This window comes from Ovis aries, chromosome 3 (assembly GCF_016772045.2).
Source record: "Ovis aries strain OAR_USU_Benz2616 breed Rambouillet chromosome 3, ARS-UI_Ramb_v3.0, whole genome shotgun sequence".
Taxonomy (NCBI): Eukaryota; Metazoa; Chordata; class Mammalia; order Artiodactyla; family Bovidae; genus Ovis; species Ovis aries.
Window position 1 is genome coordinate 73,884,893 of NC_056056.1, and position 19,031 is coordinate 73,903,923.

Sequence of the window (19,031 nt, forward strand, 5' to 3'; positions counted from 1 at the left end):
ATATAAACAGCAGATATAATATGGATCTGCTGCTGCTGCTACTAAGTTGCTTCAGTCATGTCCAACTCTGTGCGACCCCATAGACGGCAGCCCACCAGGCTCCCCCATCCCTGGGATTTTCCAGGCAAGAACACTGGAGTGGGTTGCTATTTCCTTCTCCAATGCATGAGAGTGAAAAGTGAAAGTGAAGTCGCTCAGTCGTGTCCGACTCTTAGCGACCCCATGGACTGCAGCCCACCAGGCTCCTCCATCCATGGGACTTTCTAGGCAAGAGTACTAGAGTGGGGTGCCATTGCCTTCTCCATAAAATGGATCATTCGGTTTCAAAATTTCATAATTCTAAGATGTATGGTGCTGTAATAACTTCTAATTCAATTGCTGGGTACTATAAGCAATTTAATGATCTAAGAAAAAAACGGTTATGTATAAAGATAGAACCAATTTATATCCCTAAGGCAATGTGAATTTTTTTGTTATTATTTATAGAAGTACTGTAGAAACTCCACTTTCATGTGATGCCCATTTTTAGCCCACATAGCTGTGGTTGAAAAGGCACAACCTATTCTTAATAAAATGAAGATAGATCATTTCTAGAAGGCAAACTAAAAGAATTTCTACCTGCCCATCATCTATGCAGTTTTCTGGGTTGTGGCTTTGCAGAAATACTTATTCAAATCCCCATATTTAAATAGCTTAATTGAGAAAACAGATTAGCTCCTCAAATGTCTAGGTTGTTACATATGGAAATTACTTACATTTAATGTTTAAGGCAACAAAAAGGAAATCTAGAACCAACTAGTTTGAACTATAGTGAGAAATGGGTACTTCAAACCGATGATCCATTCATGTAGTTAGCATCTTTAAAAAATACCAGTGGAAGGAAATAGCTACCTAAAGGGTATGTAATGAGTCTAAGCTTTGCAGCCCTCAAGTCTTGAACTTATAAAAATCAAAATATAGTAGGTCTGGGTTTGATTTTCTCAAGCTACATGCAACTTTCAACTCTAGGGACAGCTGTCATTACAGTCTACTGCTGCTAAGTCTGCTAAGTCGCTTCAGTCGTGTCCAACTCCGTGCGACCCCATAGACAGCAGCCCACCAGGCCCCCCCCATCTCTGGGATTCTCCAGGCAAGAACACTGGAGTGGGTTGCCATTTCCTTCTCCAATTACAGTCTACTAGACATCCTTAATCACATTGCTTCCTAGACTTCTTAGCTTTGTTTTAATCTTCACTATTGTCCTTTAATATTATCTTCCCCCCATATTTTAAAAAAAACCAATGAATATACTTCACAGAACATTTGCACAGAAAGCTTTCTTACAAAAAGGATCCAAAATTGCTATTATATACATCTTGAATTTGAAGTAAATTTGAAATATTCATGAAAGCAAATATTAAAAATAAATTTAAAATACATTTGCAAAAATATCTGAAATGATCAGTGATGTTGTATACATATATGTCAACTAACCTCACATGGAGCTATCTGTAAAATGGGAGAGTTGAATTAATTATTTCTACATCCATTTGAAACTATTATTTTCTTCATTAAATAAATTCATTTATTGATTTATGATAAAATACTTTCAAATAGAATATAAAGTGATTAGCAAAAATTAATTAATTAGGGAGAAAGGTCAGTATGCAGTTTTTGTTTTTTTTTTTAAGAAAAGAATCAAGTTGCTGAAAGTAAGCATATATCCTAAATCTTGATTTCATGGTGAAGAGAAAGAGATAAGGAAAGGCAGTGAGTTATATAACTCACAAGATATAAGAGGAAATAGCCTATAAAATCTTCAGGAAAGAGTTTATGAACTTGGACTTTGCAATTAAAAAGAGTATTGAAAATGCATGTTAAAGAGTTGATAATGTAGGTAGACTAAAAAGTAGCTTTCAATAACTCTGGACCTTGGTATTGTAATAAATGATGTTCTAGAAAAATTGTTTTTTTTAATTCAGTGAAAAATCGTTTTTCTTAATCTAACTTTGAAAAGAAAACGTTACTTGCAAATGACTTTTAAAAGCCTTTGCTGGATTTTTCTAATAAAGAAACTCATCGTTTTCCTAAAGGAAGAAATGAGTGTTCCCTCCTGCCACCCCCCCCCCCCCCCCCCCCCCGCCCCGACCTCGGAGGTTTCTGCTGAGTCCAGGGCTTCTGGGTGATGCCTTAGGGGACAAGTTAGCTTGCTTCTTTAACAGAATAGCAACTTCCCCTTTATGTGATTTTTATATTTTTTATGTGAGATTACAGGTGGAAAAAAAATAATTCCACCATTTTAAAATAATAATTAACCACTGCCACAGTTTTGTGACTATTCACTCCCTAGCATACACATTGATGCTGGGAGGAAGGTTAGAATCAATGAGACATGTTTTGATATCCCAAAAGGAAAAAGAAATTTCAAAAGGAATTCAGATCACTAATGCTATGAATGACTATAATTCTGCCATGGGGACAAATGACTCTGAAATTCAAACTTCCAACAGAGGATAAATTATCCTAGGTCAGACCTAGGAGAGAAGACATCTGTATTACATTTTAGCTATGTGACCTTGGGCCGAGTTGTTTTAACTTTCTAGGCCTTCAGTTTCGTGTCAGCAAAATGATAATAATGTAAAGATGAAATAAGTTAATAAAATGCCTGGTACATAACAAACATTTACCAGGACCCAACTTCCTTCTCAGTAGCAAATTAAGGACCAGCAACCGCAATCCTTAATTCCCTGTCCAGTTCACTTTCCATGACACTTCATGTCACATAGATAACATTGTTTTAAACTGAGAATATTAAATACATTAAAAAAAAAAAAGCCTCTCCCAAAATCAATCCCTTCACATTTTTAATAATGCAGGGAAGGAGCTTGAAGTTGGTCCACAGAGATTTTCATGAACCAAAGGGTTATTTTTAATTGGATTTTGTGCCTGTTGTTATGGAAATTATTGTTTCATGGATAAAGCTTTATGATTTCACTGCAAGATCAAGCCCAGAATGGGGTATAATGATGATATCACCCTTATGCTTCTTTTTCTTGACAAAACACAGAGAATGGGAGTGAGACTGCTTCAAAAGCACACATTTCTAACAAAAAAAAAAAGATCCACCATATAAAAATATCTTTAAAAATGATATATTCTCTTTTCAAAGATCAAAACTCAGAATGGCCTTTGCTGCCAGTAGGATGCTAAGATTCTGCCAAGTTATTAAACACTTCACTGTTGAAACTAGAAAGCGTTCCTTTGATCCTAGAACTTGCTTTCAACATTTGGTCTCAAAGCATTTTTGCAATTGTTGAACTGCAGTTGTTGAACAGGCTTCCTCTAGTTATTTAGTGATCAATCTCTCTAAACTCTTCTATCTAGACTAGTTTTTATTCATGTGTCCAGATGCATGTTTCTCTAAAGAAACAAAAAGAAATGCTTACTAATCTTAATGATGGTTCTGTTTAAAATTGAAAGTGTTAGTCGCTCAGTTGTGTCCAACTCTTTGCAACCCCGTGGACTGTAGCCCATCAGGCTCCTCTGTCCATAGAATTCTCCAGGCCAGAATGCTGGTGTGGGTTAGCCATTCCCTTTACTAGGGGATCTTCCCAACCCAGCAATTGAACCCGTGTCTCCTGCATTACAGGTGAATTCTTTACCATCTGAGCCACCAGAGAAACCCACGACAGGAGGCAATTCATCCTGCAAAATTTAACTTATATCACTGGCTCATTTTAAGCAAACCTCAAACAAGGAAGAGAGAACTTGTTTCATCAATAACATCCTAAGAGAGAAATCAGGATAGTAGTCTGCAGTATTAAAACAGTGATTTCTTGTTGGACAGACTGCTGAGGTTTCTTCTAGTACTTAGTTCCCTAATTTATTTTTCTTTCTTCTTTTCTCTCTCCTTTTTTCTTGGCTTTTTCATACACCATCCTATGATCCTTGACATTGGCTAGATTGTCTGGTAGAATTTGGTGGAAGAAATTGTGAACCCCACCCTGATCCTGAATCAACTGAGTCGTGTAACTAAATGTCATGTCTTTAGTCATTTTAGTTTACCAAGAAATGTCAGTACATTAAAAAAAAAAAAAAGGAGGGGGGGAAATACATCACCAAAAAATGTTTCATTAATAACTTCATGATTTTTTTTAAATGAATCAAAATATCAGATTATTAGCAAGGCTTATTTTTAATAAAACATTTTCTGTTTTATTAAAAGTTCTTTTTTTCCCCTTCCTTTGTTTTTATGTCTAAGAGAGACATTTGTCCAATTTATTATTTCAATAACATCAACAGATACTTTCTGGTATAATCTATCTGTCCTACTGCTGCTGCAGCTAAGTCGCTTCAGTCGTGTCCAACTCTGTATGACCCCATAGACGGCAGCCCACCAGGCTCCTCTGTTCATGGGATTCTCCAGGCAAGAACACGGAGTGGGTTGCCATTTCCTTCTCCAATGCGTACATCCAGGCTAAGTCGCTTCAGTCGTGTCCAACTCTGTGCGACCCCATAGACGGCAGCCCACCAGGCTCCTCTGTCTATGGGATTCTCCAGGCAAGAATACTGGAGTGGGTTGCCATTTCCTTCTCCTAAGCCAACTTAAATTCAACTTGCACAGGTTTACATAGGTTCACTTGCAATTACTTTTCCAGTTGCTTACACTTCTGGCTCTTTTTCCTTAGCTGGAAATCACTTCCTGGTACCACTGCTTAATCATTTTTTCCCCTCCCACCCAACACTTGGCCCTTTATGGGCAGTGTTCTTCTTGACTTTCTTCACTTCCTAAGAGTCAGTACTTCTACCTATACCCACTCTCTGGGCCTTCACTAGTTCTCAGACACAACATTCCAGAAATTTAAAAACCTGGTGAATATTGAAGGTACATGATATAAGTGCAAAGAGCAGTCGTCACACAATCTAATACCCAGAGCAACCTCCTTGCCAGGGCCTAATCAACCAGGTGCCATTCATTGAAAATTGTTAGCTAATGGCCTAGGGTCAGATCTCTCCCCAAGGTCAGGAGATGGCTTATGACTGTTATCTACTTCATTAGCCAAAAAAAGAAAAAAGAGATAGTGCAAAACAAGAAAATTTCTGAGAGAGGGAAAAGTTTGTGCAAATTTGGGAGCATTGCTGTGTTGAGTGTGCCTATTTATGACAACAGGTGCGTTTGTTTGTCTTTGATTGATGCATAATGTTAAAGATTCTTCTTAAACTGTTACACCTGAATATCTATTAACTGGTGATTTTCCTTGCTTGCTGTGACTCTAATGGGCTTGAGAATTGATCCAGCCAGTCTCTCCTCCCTCTGTCTTTTTCTCTCCTCTTTCCTTCATTCCTTTCTCTCCTCTCTCTCCTCCCTCTCCCTTGCTTCCCCCCTTTCTTTCTCTCTTTCTCTCACTCTCTGTGAGGTTCATTTGCTTGACTGATTCTGAGTGTCCATAATGACTGTTTGGCATATTCTACAGGCAAAGGTCCCGAGACCCTTTTTGCTGGCTATAACCTCAATGATAACGAATGGCACACAGTGCGTGTGGTTCGTCGAGGAAAAAGTTTAAAGTTAACGGTGGATGACCAGCAGGCCATGACAGGTAAAGCCCTCACCTTTGCCTTTGTTGAAGCTTTAGACTTTCCTATTTCTTGCAGATGACCTTGAAAACCAAATGAATAACTTGAAGCTAATAGACACAGTTCATTTCTTATTCAGATTCTTCCAGCAGCAATTAAATTTAATAAGCTGCGTGTTGTTTTCTTTTCTCTCAAATGAGCAACAATTATTTGTCATGTTCCTTTCCATTTAATAATTCAAGAAGTTATAATATATTTTAATTTTATGCTTTGATAAATATCTCAGGGCTTCATAAAATATTGAAGTTACTGTTTGGAGGCCAATTCCTGTTCAGTTTCCTTGTTATATATTTAGGGGATGAACAGCAGCAAGTTATACTTTTTACCTTCTGGATACATTGATAGATATGCTGGCATTCTGTCAGGTGAACTGCTTTTTATTCTAAGCTATGATAGATCATTTTTGGCCATTTAGCTCTGCTGGTTAAGCTCTAATGTTAAGAATGTTAAGTTCAGTCCCTGATTTGTGGATTTCTGACTGAGGTGAGGAATATAAGGGCCCACGCCAGAGACAGAGGAAAACCAAATGAAAGAGGAATTGGTTCACCTTTATTCTCTCTGCTGAAAATAACTTCATGCATATGACCTGCTGGGATATTAGCTCCCTGTTTTTCAAGAGAACATCTTCCTGTTAATTATTTTAGTGCAATGCAGGATGGTCCTTGTGCAGCACAGAAGTGTGTGTTCTACGTTCAGTCTCAAGGGGGTTTCCATTCTCAGAGATCAGGTGGTTATATCAATGAAAAAGTAATGTGTATGGGATTTTAACTTTTAAGAGAATCATTCCGCAATTTAAATGAAGCAAACTACCAACCCACAGATCTTTTACTGTCTTGTATTTCGTTAGCCCTTTATGGCTTTCCAAAACTTTTGTCTTTGTGTGGGAGCAAACTTACTTTGTTTCAGAATCATCTGAAGAGCTTTAAAAGGATCATTTCCTGGCCAGACACCACAGAAAGTGTGAGAGGAGCCCATTATTATTATTTCTTAAAATCTCTCCAAAGAACTCTAATGCAGCTGGCCTATGGATTGGCATTTAAAAACCGCTGCTATGTTATGCCATTTTATTCTCCCAGGAAGAAAATCAACCAGGGACTCATTAGTATAAGCCTTTATTCAAAATTGCCAAACATAAGAAGTCTCTAAAGAAACTGTGTGAATTTAGGGAAGGGAGGCAGAATTTTTATAGAGCTTTGGCAGGAGTGTCAGCTGAAGTTCAGCTAGTTTTGGTAAAGGCAGTTCTTGGAAGAGGTATAAATTGTTTTTGTAGATTAGCATCCATTGTCTGGACAGTCTGGCTTTTACCAAAAGGGACAGAAATTAGAGTGTAAGGTCATGTATAAGAGGTTGGGAAGAAATAACTGCCAGAGACAAGGACATGTGAAGGTCACATTAGAACATTCTTTAGTCCCTTAAGTTTGTCTCAAATCTCATATAGCCCTATGACATTGATGGGGTAGATGCATTCTCATTTTATAGATGAGGAAGCTGAGATTCAAAGAGGTAAAATGACATGTTACTTTGAAATGCCATTGTTACCAGAACTGAGAGAGAACCTAGGTTTATTTTTTTTAATTGTGTTTATTTGTTAACTTTAAAAAATTGTTTACTTTTAACTAATGGTTCATTTATTTATATTTTTAATATCCTTATATATATATGACTGTGATGAGTACTTTCTCAGATATAGCATGATTTTATGAGGCTTTTACAAATATATATATATAAACACATATCAAAATCACATGGTAATATCATCTGGGATAGTATATGATGTATTAAAATGTTGAGTAAACAATTCATGTTCTTGAGGTTCAGAAGAGCATAAAGATTTCAGGAATAGCTAAAGCAATCAATAATATCTGAAGGCTGTAAAGAAAGGATAATACAGATAAGATTATGTGGGGAAGGGTAGGATGGCTTGGATGAGGCTAGACAGACTAATGTTCAGGCAGCCGAGAAGGTTTGTTTTGTTTCATGTAACCACAGCACAGCTGAAATGGCTAGAATGGCCTTGGGTGCCAATAGGTCAGTGCTCCAAATGAAGGGGTTGATATTTCATGGGTTTTCAAGCAGTTGGGAAGTCACTGCATTTAAGCTGGAAAATAAGTTAAGAGAATATGTTTTGAGCAATATGAATTCTGTGCAATGTGCTAAATGTTTCAGAATGTAAAGCAGTAAAGTCCTAAACTACAGTGGCTGAAGACGGTATAGAAACAAAAGACTGGGGCAACACATTTTTAAAAAGTTTTGTTTAGAAATAATTTCAAATTTATAAAAAATTTCAAAAGTAAAACGACAGTGATATACTTTTACTATTGTGAGCATGTTATCCCATTTGCTTTGACATTTTCACTCTCTTTTTTTTCTTAGCCAAGTGAGAAAAAGTTACATACTTAATAGCCCTTCACTCTAAATATTATACTTCAGTGGACATTTTCTAAAGATATGAATATCCCTTTACAGAACAAAGAGCTACTAACTTCAGTAGATTTGGCATTGATGCAATATATTTTATCTGTCCTCTCACCCATATTCCCCTTTTGTCCATTAACCCAATGCTGTCTTTTATAGCATTTTCACCTCTAGCAGAGCATGCAGTCTAGGGTCAGACACTGCATTTAGTGTTCATGTCTTTTTAGCCTCCCCTTGAAGACATTGCCATAGCCTTTCTTTGTCTTTGATTACATTGACAAATTAAAAAGATGTATAGTCCTCTAATCTTTTATCCATGTAAAGTCGTTCTTTGGGCTTTTCTGGTGTTTCATGATGATTGAATTCAGGTTTTAACATTCTTGGATGAAATACCACATTGTTGATTGTGTGATCTTCTTATAGTATCCTGTCTGGAGACAAACGATATCCGTATCCTTGACTCATGATTTTAACACTTGGTCAGTATGTTGCCCAGTTTCTCCATTGTATGATTAATATGTTTTACTCCCTTACAACTAGTAAACTGTCTGTGGAGAGCCATATTAAGACAATGAAAATATCGTAATATCTTCCTTAAATATTTGCCCCAGATTATCATCTACTGAAGGTTTTTCCTGATCCAGTCTTTAACACAGTAGTTATAAATGATTATTTCCAAACCCCATTACTCTTTTCACTTTTAGAGGCAATGCTTAGCATTTTACTGTATACGAGAGCTATCCCTTCTTTCTGTTTTCTTCCCTTTTCTTTTCTTCCTTATCTCCCCATCTTCCTCCTTCTCTCCTTCCCTCCCTTCTTCCTTTCTTTCCTTCTTTCCTTATTGATATGGACCCACACATTTCTGTATTTTCAAACAGTTATACTTAATTATTTTGGTGCTTAAAGTGTCCCTATTTGGGCCAGTGGGAATCCCATGAAGTTGGTCTCTGATTTTGTAACATGCCTTCACCTCACTTTTTTTTCCCTCACTTTTTTGGCAAAACAAAATATTTCAGGCACAACTTTTACTACCATGCCTCATTCCTGGACTGAGACATTTACTTTCTATTTAATGGAGAGAATTAGGTGCAGGTGGTTGGTATTGGTATGCTCAGCACTGCTTTACATCCTTTTCAGGAGGCTAAGATGGTAAATACACTCAAGTATCAATACATATACCTGAATATATATAGTTGCTTAGTTTAGTTGCTAAGTCATTTCCAACTCTTTTGTGACCCCATGGACTGTAGCCCACTAGGCTCCTCTGTCCATGGAATTTCCAGGCAAGAATACTGGAGTAGGCTGCCATTTCCTTCTCCAGGGGATCTTCCTGACCCAGGGATCCAATCCTCATCTTTTGCATTGGCATGCAAATTCTTTACTGCTGAGCCACTAAGGAAGCCCATAAGTATGTGTGTGTGTGTATATATATGTGTGTGTGTGTGAATTTGCTTTAATATGCTTCTCCACATATATATATATATATACACACACATACATACAGATAAATTATATGTTCACACAAATATACATACACACATATTTTAGAAAACATGAGTTCACACTGGTACAACCGTATCTACAGCATTGTTTCTTCCCCCACTTCATGTTTTCATATCTCTTCTTCCAATTTGGAACCTTGGCTCCCAGTGATGTCATTTTCCCATTTGCTCAATCCGGTAACACATCTGTGATAGTTTCAGAATTGCTTTACATTGTCCATCCCACAAGTAATAACCTGACTAAAAGCAATTCAGGGTTAATTTGTGATTCTTTTTATTTCTTACTGCCCAAGATTTAATGTATATAGTCAAATACTATTTATAAATAACTTTGATTAGTTTGTTTCTTTTCTTCCTTTCCTTTTCCTTCCTTTCTTTTCTTTGAGTGTAGTTGTATTATTCATTTGAAATACTATTCATCTTATTGATTTCAGTTATGTTTATTCCCTCCCATTCTTATGTACTTAATTACAGTTGTGTGTAGAACATTAGCCTGCTTTTTAAATCAGTGCAACTGTTTTGAATTAGGAAGTGATGAATAGAGTATGAAAATGATATCATAACAGAAAACTCCAGAAATGTTCTCTAAATGAATCGCCAGCTAGTTTTTCATTAAAATGTAAGATATATCTTTTCAGTTGCACAGATTCCTACCAAACTCCTAAATGAATAATTATATTCTACATTAGTGAGTTGACTTCCTCAACTTCCAGTCAAAACATCATTTCTTTGTTTACTGCCATGTGTTTATATACCACTAGTGAACATAATGTTAGGAAGCGGAGTGAATAGATACTTATGTGGGTGTAGTTCGCTTATAGAAACAGGAACAAATAAATGATGGATTCAAAGGAGTACTCAGAATTGACACTGTTGGGACATGATTTCTAAGCTAATGTAACATGTTTCCACTCTTCTGCTCCTGGGCATGGCCTGTTTCTTCATGGTAAAGTAACCTGTGTCTCCTTGGCTGATTAATTTTGGGAAACTCGGGCACCTATGACTTCATTATGAATTCATAAGACATTGGCGAAGTTTCGCTCATGATCTGAAAGAAAAAAACAAACTCTCTTTTAAGATTTCCAACTTTGGACAGCAGACACATTTGTTTCACAGATTTTTTTTTCCTCCAGCAGGTATTAATAAAATTATAAGTCTGAGTCCACCAACTCAGGGGTGCAAGAAATGGCACATTTATTAATTGTCTTTAATATCAATTTAAATGACACCTTAGGCCTTTCTTCTGGATTTACAGAATATTTAATCATAGTCATATGGCCCCTACTCCCACCCACCCTGAATCATGCAGAAGCTCCTGTTGGCTTCTGTCTTCACTGATTCTCACCAAAAAGATAGTTCTCCTAGTTTGTCTTTTAAATTATAAGAACCCTATTGCTCCTGTCCTAAGTGGGGCAAAGAGTCTTTGCTGATTCTTGCAGCCTATGAACTATGGTTCAGTCCTCCTATATTGATCTCAGTAATTCTCTCTGAACCCCTGAATCTTATTAGATGACAGGATGTTGGTGCTTAGTACCGCTAAATACCACCGATGTTCATCTCTCTCCCAGTCAGTGGTAATTGCCTCATCTAGTTCAGACCATCAAGGCATTCTGTTCATTTCGTTTTCCTTTGTTGAACACCTTGCAAGCTATACCTTCACAAAAGATTGGAAAAAGCACTGTTTTCCAGGAAGTTGTCTTCCACTTTTTGCCAAGAAAAAGCCTTTGAGGCAAAGTGCTAAAAGGGACTAGGCTAGTTTCTTAGAACTGAAGGAAGAACAAAGTACAGACTAGCATTTCAGTAAATTAGCCTGCTATTTACTCTTTCTCAAAACTGCCAAGGCCTTAGAGCAGAAATTATATTCTATCTTCTTTCTGTTCTGTAGGAGTTGAACATTTTTTCAGTTGTGGAAACCAACTTGTTCTTTCTGAGTTAAAGGATAAATGGGCATGTAAGCCAAATAAGCACTGATAATTTACCCAAATTATGCAACTCCCCCAGTACCCCACTCCAGCACTTTCCTTCCCCCAGCTCCCAGCATCTTGTTGCTCAGAGCTCAAGACAGTGTTTTGTTTTTTGTTTTTCACAGTAATTTACCTTGATGAGTTTTCACCTGGGTGATTCATATTTGGGAAATTATGTTTTGCCAAAGATATCATGAAAGTCAACAATTCATAACAATAAAAAAGTCAGCCTCGAGTTATATGGCATAGAAAGGTTTCCAAACACGCAGTGGAACTTTGCCATTGAGGCTTCAGTTTGGAATGGAATTTTTTTTCAAACATTCTAATGGCCACATGAAACTAGCCATGCCTCAGAAAAGCAATGAAGATTTCTTACTAAATTTTACAGCAAGTTCAGAAATCACTGAACAAGAAAGTAAATAAATAAAAGAAATCACTGGAGACTCTTCATGCAAAGTCCTATATTTTGAGTACATCTTTAAATCACAGTTTTATAAACCGTTAAGTTGAAAACAGTACAGTACATACTCAGGCCATTCTTGGGAATGTCTGACTGCACTGAGGCTCATGAGGATAAACAGTTGCCAGCAAAGAGACCCCAGAAGAGAGACATTCCCCAGGACTCTGATGAGAAACTGTCCTATACACTATTTGGTACCCCAAGGTAGGGAGTTTTGGGGTTTCAATTTATCACCTAAACTGTCAAAAAAAAATAATCTAGAATTATGTGTTTTGTATGTGTGTATATGTCCTTCATTGAACGCTATTCACCGCATATCCAGTTACCCAAGCCTGGACGAAGTCATCATTATTATATTCCTCTTCTCCAGCATTCTATACATTATTAGTAAATCCTGAAATTATATTGGCAAAATGGTCTAATTTTGTCCATGGTTTTCCATTTCTAACATAAACAGTCTACTTCAAATTGTCTCGTCTATTATATCCACATCAGAAAGATTAAATACACATACACACACAGTTTCATGGCTCATGTCTGCCTAAAACCCTTCAGTAGCTCCTAATATAATCTGAAGACACTGTGATATCTGACCTCTTACTCTTCCGATCTCTTCTGAGCACTAACCTCACCTGCTTATGCTTCTCCAGCCACACTCCCTGGCTCTTTCTCTCCCACATGCCTCTGTTGATCTGTTTCTCCTTTCTGGAATCCACCTTTCCATTCCTATCTTACAGTTTTTAATGTAGCTTTTCCTTTTTCAGTCCTTCAGTTTTAACTTAAATATCCACTCAAGCACTTGCCCCCGTCCCATAGTTACCAGCACAATTTGCTGTGTATCAAATACCTGGCATTTTTTCTCAGTTTTATCATTATATAGTTAATTATTTTCTTACCTGATTTTGTCTATTTTCCCCCAATAGACCATACATTTTGTGAAAATACGAGCCAAGTGTGGTCCTCTCAACATTATTTCTTACTTGCCTGACATAGCACCTGACTCATGCATATAGCCCACTCTCAGTAATTTTCAATACCTTTTAGTGAATCAATGAGTCGATCTAAGGCTGGGGTCCGGGGTGGTGGATCATTTTGTTCTGCAGCAGAAATGTAACCCAAGTCAGAGTAGGACTCAACATAAAATAGTAGATCTTGCTATCTGTTTTGGTAAAAAGATTTGATTTAGAAATTGAGCTTTGTATACAAACAACACAAGCCAGAAGTTTGAGTCTTACTGGAGATTATCATCAACCTGGATACCAGACACTTTGATCAGAAGCATTTTGCTAATTCCAAATTCTCCTTTCCACTAAATGTCTAGGAAACATGCTGCGTTCCTTAATGAGTGAAGTCTTAACAATATTTCTCCTTCAGTGTCCTTTATGTTTTGTTAGTCAATATATGTACACAGTAGAGGTGGCTACAGTGCTGACTGAAGATTAAACATTAGAATAAATTCTGAAAAATAAAGGATTTTTAAGAGGCAGCCATTAATGTTTTCTTCAGTGGATAATGGCTTTAAGGTGCTAATTCTCCTTCATAAGCAAGCATATCTGCCATTACTGTCAAGGCGATTTATGTAGGCTTATTAAAGAAAGAATAGGCTTTTGAACATGGGCCATAATGATTTTTCTTGTAATTGGGCCACGGTTGCTCCAATGCTCTTTTACTACTTTTTTTATTATTTATGGTCTGCACACATATTCTATTCCTTTGAGAAAAGAAAATAGACATTACATATTATTTTTATCACTGACCTTCTTTCTCAGTTCTGCTGAACAATGTGCTTTCGTCTTTCAGAACTGCCAATAAATGGACAATTTAGAGTAATATATAATTTCAAGTATTAGAAATATTTTTTTGGATATTCCCTTACTATCAGTTGGCTCATTCATGTAGCTTTTAAAAAGAAACTTGATAGTTTCAGGATCTGGGTGGGTACACCAGGTTAAGACTCAGATTTTAATATAATGAAAAAGATAAAATAATTAATATAAGGAAATGTAAAAGCCCAAGCCATTTTTTTTTTACCTTTGCAGATTCTTCATTCTATATAGCTTACTAATTCAATGTTACTGGCACCACTAGAGATTTGTACTTGAAAGTTATTAAAGGCTAATTTTGAAGCTTCCCTGGTGGCTCAGATGGTAAAGCGTCTGCCTGCAATGCGGGAGACCCGGGTTTGATTTGATACCAAAGAGGTAGTGCCACACAGAGTAGTATCAAGGTCACTGAATAAAAGAACTGAAGAAGGGGATAAAAATGGTATCATAGCATAAATCACAGCAAAATCCTCTATGACCCACCTCCCAGAGTAATGGGAATAAAAGCAAAAATAAACAAATAGGACCTAATTAAACTTAAGGCTTTTGCACAATGATGGAAACTGTAAGCAAGGTAAAAAGACAGCCTTCAGAATGGGAGAAAATAATAGCAAATGAAGCAACTGACGAAGAATTAATCTCAAAAATATACAAGCAGCTCCTGCAGCTTAATTCCAGAAAAATAAACAACCCAATCAAAAAATAGGCCAAAGAGCTAAACAGACATTTCTCCAAAGAAGACATACAGATGGCCAACAAACACATGAAAAGATGCTCAACATCACTCATTATCAGAGAAATGCAAATCAAAACCACAGTGAGGTACCATCTCACACCAGTCAGAATGGCTGCTGTTCAAAAGTCTACAAACAATAAATGCTGGAGAGGGTGTAGAGAAAAAGGAACCCTCTTACACTGTTGGTGGGAATGTAAACTAGTACCGTCACTATGGAGAACAGTGTAGAGATTCCTTAAAAAACTGGAACTAGAACTGCCATATGACCCAGCAATCCCGCTGCTGGGCATACACACCAAGGAAACCAGAATTGAAAGAGACACGTGTACCCCAATGTTCATCACAGCACTGTATACCAATAGCCAGGACATGGAAGCAACCTAGATGTCCATAGGCAGACGAATGTTTAAGAAAGCTGTGGTACATATATATAATGGAGTATTACTCAGCTATTAAAAAGAATGTATTTGAATCAGTTCTAAGGAGGTGGCTGAAACTGGAGCCTATTATACAGAGTGAGGTAGGTCAGAAAGAAAAACACCAATACAGTATGTTGCTAAGTCACTTCAGTCATGTCCGACTCTGCGTAACCCCATCGACGGCAGCCCACCAGGCTCCCCCGTCCCTGGGATTCTCCAGGCAAGAACACTGGAGTGGGTTGCCATTTCCTTCTCCAATGCATGAAAGTGAAAAGTGAAAGTGAAGTCGCTCAGTCATGTCCAACCCTCAGCGACCCCATGGACTGCAGCCTACCAGGCTCCTCCATCCATGGGATTTTCCAATACAGTATATTAATCCATATATATGGAATTTAGAAAGATGATAACGATGTTCCCTATATGCGAGACAGCAAAAGAGACACAGAGATAAAGAACAGACTTTTGGACTCCGTGTGAGAAAGCGAGGGTGGAATGATTTGAGAGAATAGTACTGAAACATGTATATTACTGTATGTGAAATAGATCACCGGTAAGGGTTCGATGCATGAGACAGGGTGCTCAAGGCTGGTACACTGGGATGACCCTGAGGAATGGTATGGGGAGGGAGATGGGAGGGGGTGTTTAGGATGGGGAACACATGTACACACATGGCAGATTCATATCACTGTATGGTAGAAACCCCTACAATATTGTAAAGTAATTAGCCTCCACTTAATTAATTTAAAAAATGAAGTCATAGGAGAAACCAGAATTTCTGAGGATTTAATAGTATTATTGTTATCGAATTGTAGCTTGATCTGCTCGCCACATGATAGGCCAATAATCGGGACACAAGGTGCAGAGGCAAGGAATAGCAACTTTATTCAGAAAGCCAGGCATCAGAGACAATGGCAGACTAGCGTCCTAGAGTCTTGTCGGGTCTGAATGCCAGTTTCCTAGTTTCTTTTACAGGACAGAGAGGGTGAGGAGGTACCTAAGTAAAGTAAAAAGGCAAAAATTCTTGCAAAATATTTCCTGGCTTGGCCAGCTTTGGGGAGGGGGTGTGTTAATTATCCTCTTTTCTGCAGCCATTCACAGGGGTCAGAGTCAGAATGTCTCCCTGTGAGCCAAGCAAAGGCACTTTAATCTTCAGGTGGAGAGGCAGGGTCCCCTCCAAGCGGAACATTATGTATGCTTACAGCTATAAACAGACAGCATCCTTTTAGTGATTATAGTTACAAAAGCAACAAAATACAAAGGTTGAAGTAAAAGAAACAGATCCAACAAGGAATCAGATTTTGCTCTTTCCTGTTGCGTTTTTGCATGGCATAGACAAGAAAGAGGCATCCTGTGGAGGAGAGAGAAGAGAGAGCTATTTATAGTGGTAATTTTTGTCTTGAAAAAAAAAAAAAAAACACATTTGCAGAGAAGGAATCAGAACAAACTAATAACTGAAAAAGAAAAACTCACAGCATATTAAGCGATGACAGGAACTGTTGTCAAGATCAAGGACTGGCAAAGAGGTTCAGGAATTAAGAAGAGCTAAGTACCACTTGGGGGAGAGTTTTTAATACCAATGAGTTTATTAGTATCAAAATCAATTGAGTATGCTAGCAATTTTTATTGTACAACAAAAAGTATGCCTTTTATAATTTAATAACAGAAATTTCTTTTCAAATCTTACCTAGTATTTTATTGTCTTGATGAAAGACATGGAAATCTGTCAAACTGGCTGAAGGAGGCCCAGGACAGGTGATGTTCAATCTTTATTACACATGGGAAGAAGGTTCAGTGCCTCTTCTCAGGTCTGAGACTGGGATCAGTTCTAATTCATATTTTCATTAATATCAGCAATGATGGGATAGGGTAAGCTCAATACATTTTCCAATTATGCCAAATTGAGTAGTGAAGCTAACACCTGGAAGAACTTGATTGCAATTTAAATGACATTTTTTAGTTTCTAAAGAAACTGAATGACAGTTTAATCAGACAAGAACAAGATGCTGGGGACAAATTACTAGTGATGATAAGAGTAATTTATGCTGTGCTTTAGAAAACAAGTTCACATCTTTGTTAATTTTTATTTCAACCTTGATGGTAGGTATAGTTATCACTCTGGAGGTAAAGACAGGACTGGGTAAGCTTTCAATGGGGTTGGTACAGAAAGATGGGATGAACAGGGTTGGAGGTGAATTGAAGAGTGAATCACTAAATAACTTGGCAACCAAGCTTCACATTATGGTGTTTAAGATTATACCTTGGGATAATGTGGACTAATTTTACTGGTATTCTAAAAACTGGACATGCCTTGAATCAGTATGTTGTGCTCAATTTTGATATCCAAAACCTAAGTGCAAGGAAAATAGCAGAGGTCCGGAAAAGATCAACAGAAATTCTGCTTGACTAGGAGACTAGCTCTAGGAAAGACTGGAAATTATTCAGCACCAAAAAGAGAAGGTGCAAAGTACATATTTAATTTCAAACACATTTTCATGGTTCATGTTGGAAGAACAGTCAGCAGGTCTTCAATACTTCTGTTGCTGTTGGAAAATATACTGTTGCTTTTTGTTTGTTTTTCTTGAAGTACATTCTCAATAAAGACAAATATCACATCATCGTGGAGCTGGGGTGTATCACTTTCTGTTGGGACGATGCAGGACAATCATTGCCCCTAATCCTTCTCCCTCTCTCTTGCCCTCCTGCCCTCTCCCTCTTCCTTCCTTCCTTTTCCTTTCTTTTCTTCCTTCCTACCAATTCTCCATTCCTTTCTTCACTTCTTTCTTCTACCTGTAAAAAAATTCTAAAACTTTAGTGAGTGTCAAATTTGGGGCAGAGCTTAAAACTTGAGCTAAGAAAGTTTTATTAGTATTATCTGATTCAGTCTCACCCTGTAAGGTCATTTCTTTGTTTGTTTTTGAAATATAACTGAATATCAAGGAGGTATGTAGATCCTTGCATTTTAAAATGTGATATTGTTATGGAAGTCTAAAGTTGAAAGTGCCCTGTAGATGCAGAAAATAGTAATAGACTATCTTCCCTTTTAGGTCAAATGGCAGGAGATCATACAAGGCTGGAGTTCCATAATATAGAGACTGGCATCATCACGGAACGCCGGTATCTGTCTTCTGTTCCCTCCAACTTCATTGGACACCTGCAGAGCCTGACATTTAATGGAATGGCATACATTGACTTGTGCAAAAATGGCGACATAGATTATTGTGAGCTCAACGCCAGGTTTGGCTTCAGGAACATCATAGCAGACCCTGTCACCTTTAAGACCAAATCAAGCTATGTTGCCTTAGCTACATTGCAAGCCTACACGTCTATGCATCTTTTTTTCCAGTTCAAGACGACATCCCTAGATGGACTAATTCTGTATAACAGTGGGGATGGAAATGACTTTATTGTGGTTGAGTTAGTTAAAGGGTAAGTATAGGTCTGTTCAATGACAAATAATTAGAGCTTTGGGAAAATGAACCTCATTTTCCATAACTATACATTAATCAGAAGAAGGAAGGTGGTTTACAAATAAAGCATTTGTTTAAATCCCTTCTTAGGTATCTTATAAAGCTAAGAGGGATTCAGTGCAGTTCTTTATACCTAAATTTCCATACATAAAGTACAAATAATGTCCAGTTTTGATTTACCATAGGCATTACATAAATCTTACTCTTCACATGTGCATTTCTTTCCTATGTACATGGTAATTCTACAAAAGAATTTCTACACACTTGTCGGCTAATTTGTGCTAAGTTAAATAGCTAATGCATGCAATCAGATTATTTCAAGCCACAGTATCCCATTTAACTAAAGCATAATTCTATGTCAGAGTTTCTTGAAGAATTTTAAAAGATTTTTGTGACATTTTCTTGAAACTTCCACTTCAGTGGATCTTCCGGACCCAAGGATCAAATCCAATTCTCATTGGTAGACAGGTTCTTTACCACTGAGCCACCAGGGAAGTCCATATATATACTCTCATGCACACTTCACATTCCACCAACTGCAAGGTGCATGGATGCCCATGACCAGTGGGGATACAAGTAAACACAGGAATTTAGCAGAAAAGCACCAGAGAGTTTCCTAAGAGGGTCTTGTG

General features: G+C 37.4%; 1 protein-coding gene across 28 annotated transcripts in view; it reads left to right on the forward strand.

Moving 5' to 3' along the window:
* Positions 1-19,031, forward strand: part of NRXN1 (neurexin 1) — a 1,208,609-nt gene that overhangs the window by 582,713 nt on the left and 606,865 nt on the right. For all 28 annotated transcript variants that reach the window (XM_042246177.2, XM_060413877.1, XM_060413886.1 and 25 more), the window contains 2 exons: positions 5,454-5,576; positions 17,977-18,358. In XM_042246177.2, coding sequence (XP_042102111.1) covers positions 5,454-5,576; positions 17,977-18,358 — 505 coding nt within the window. The remainder of the gene's footprint in view (positions 1-5,453; positions 5,577-17,976; positions 18,359-19,031) is intronic.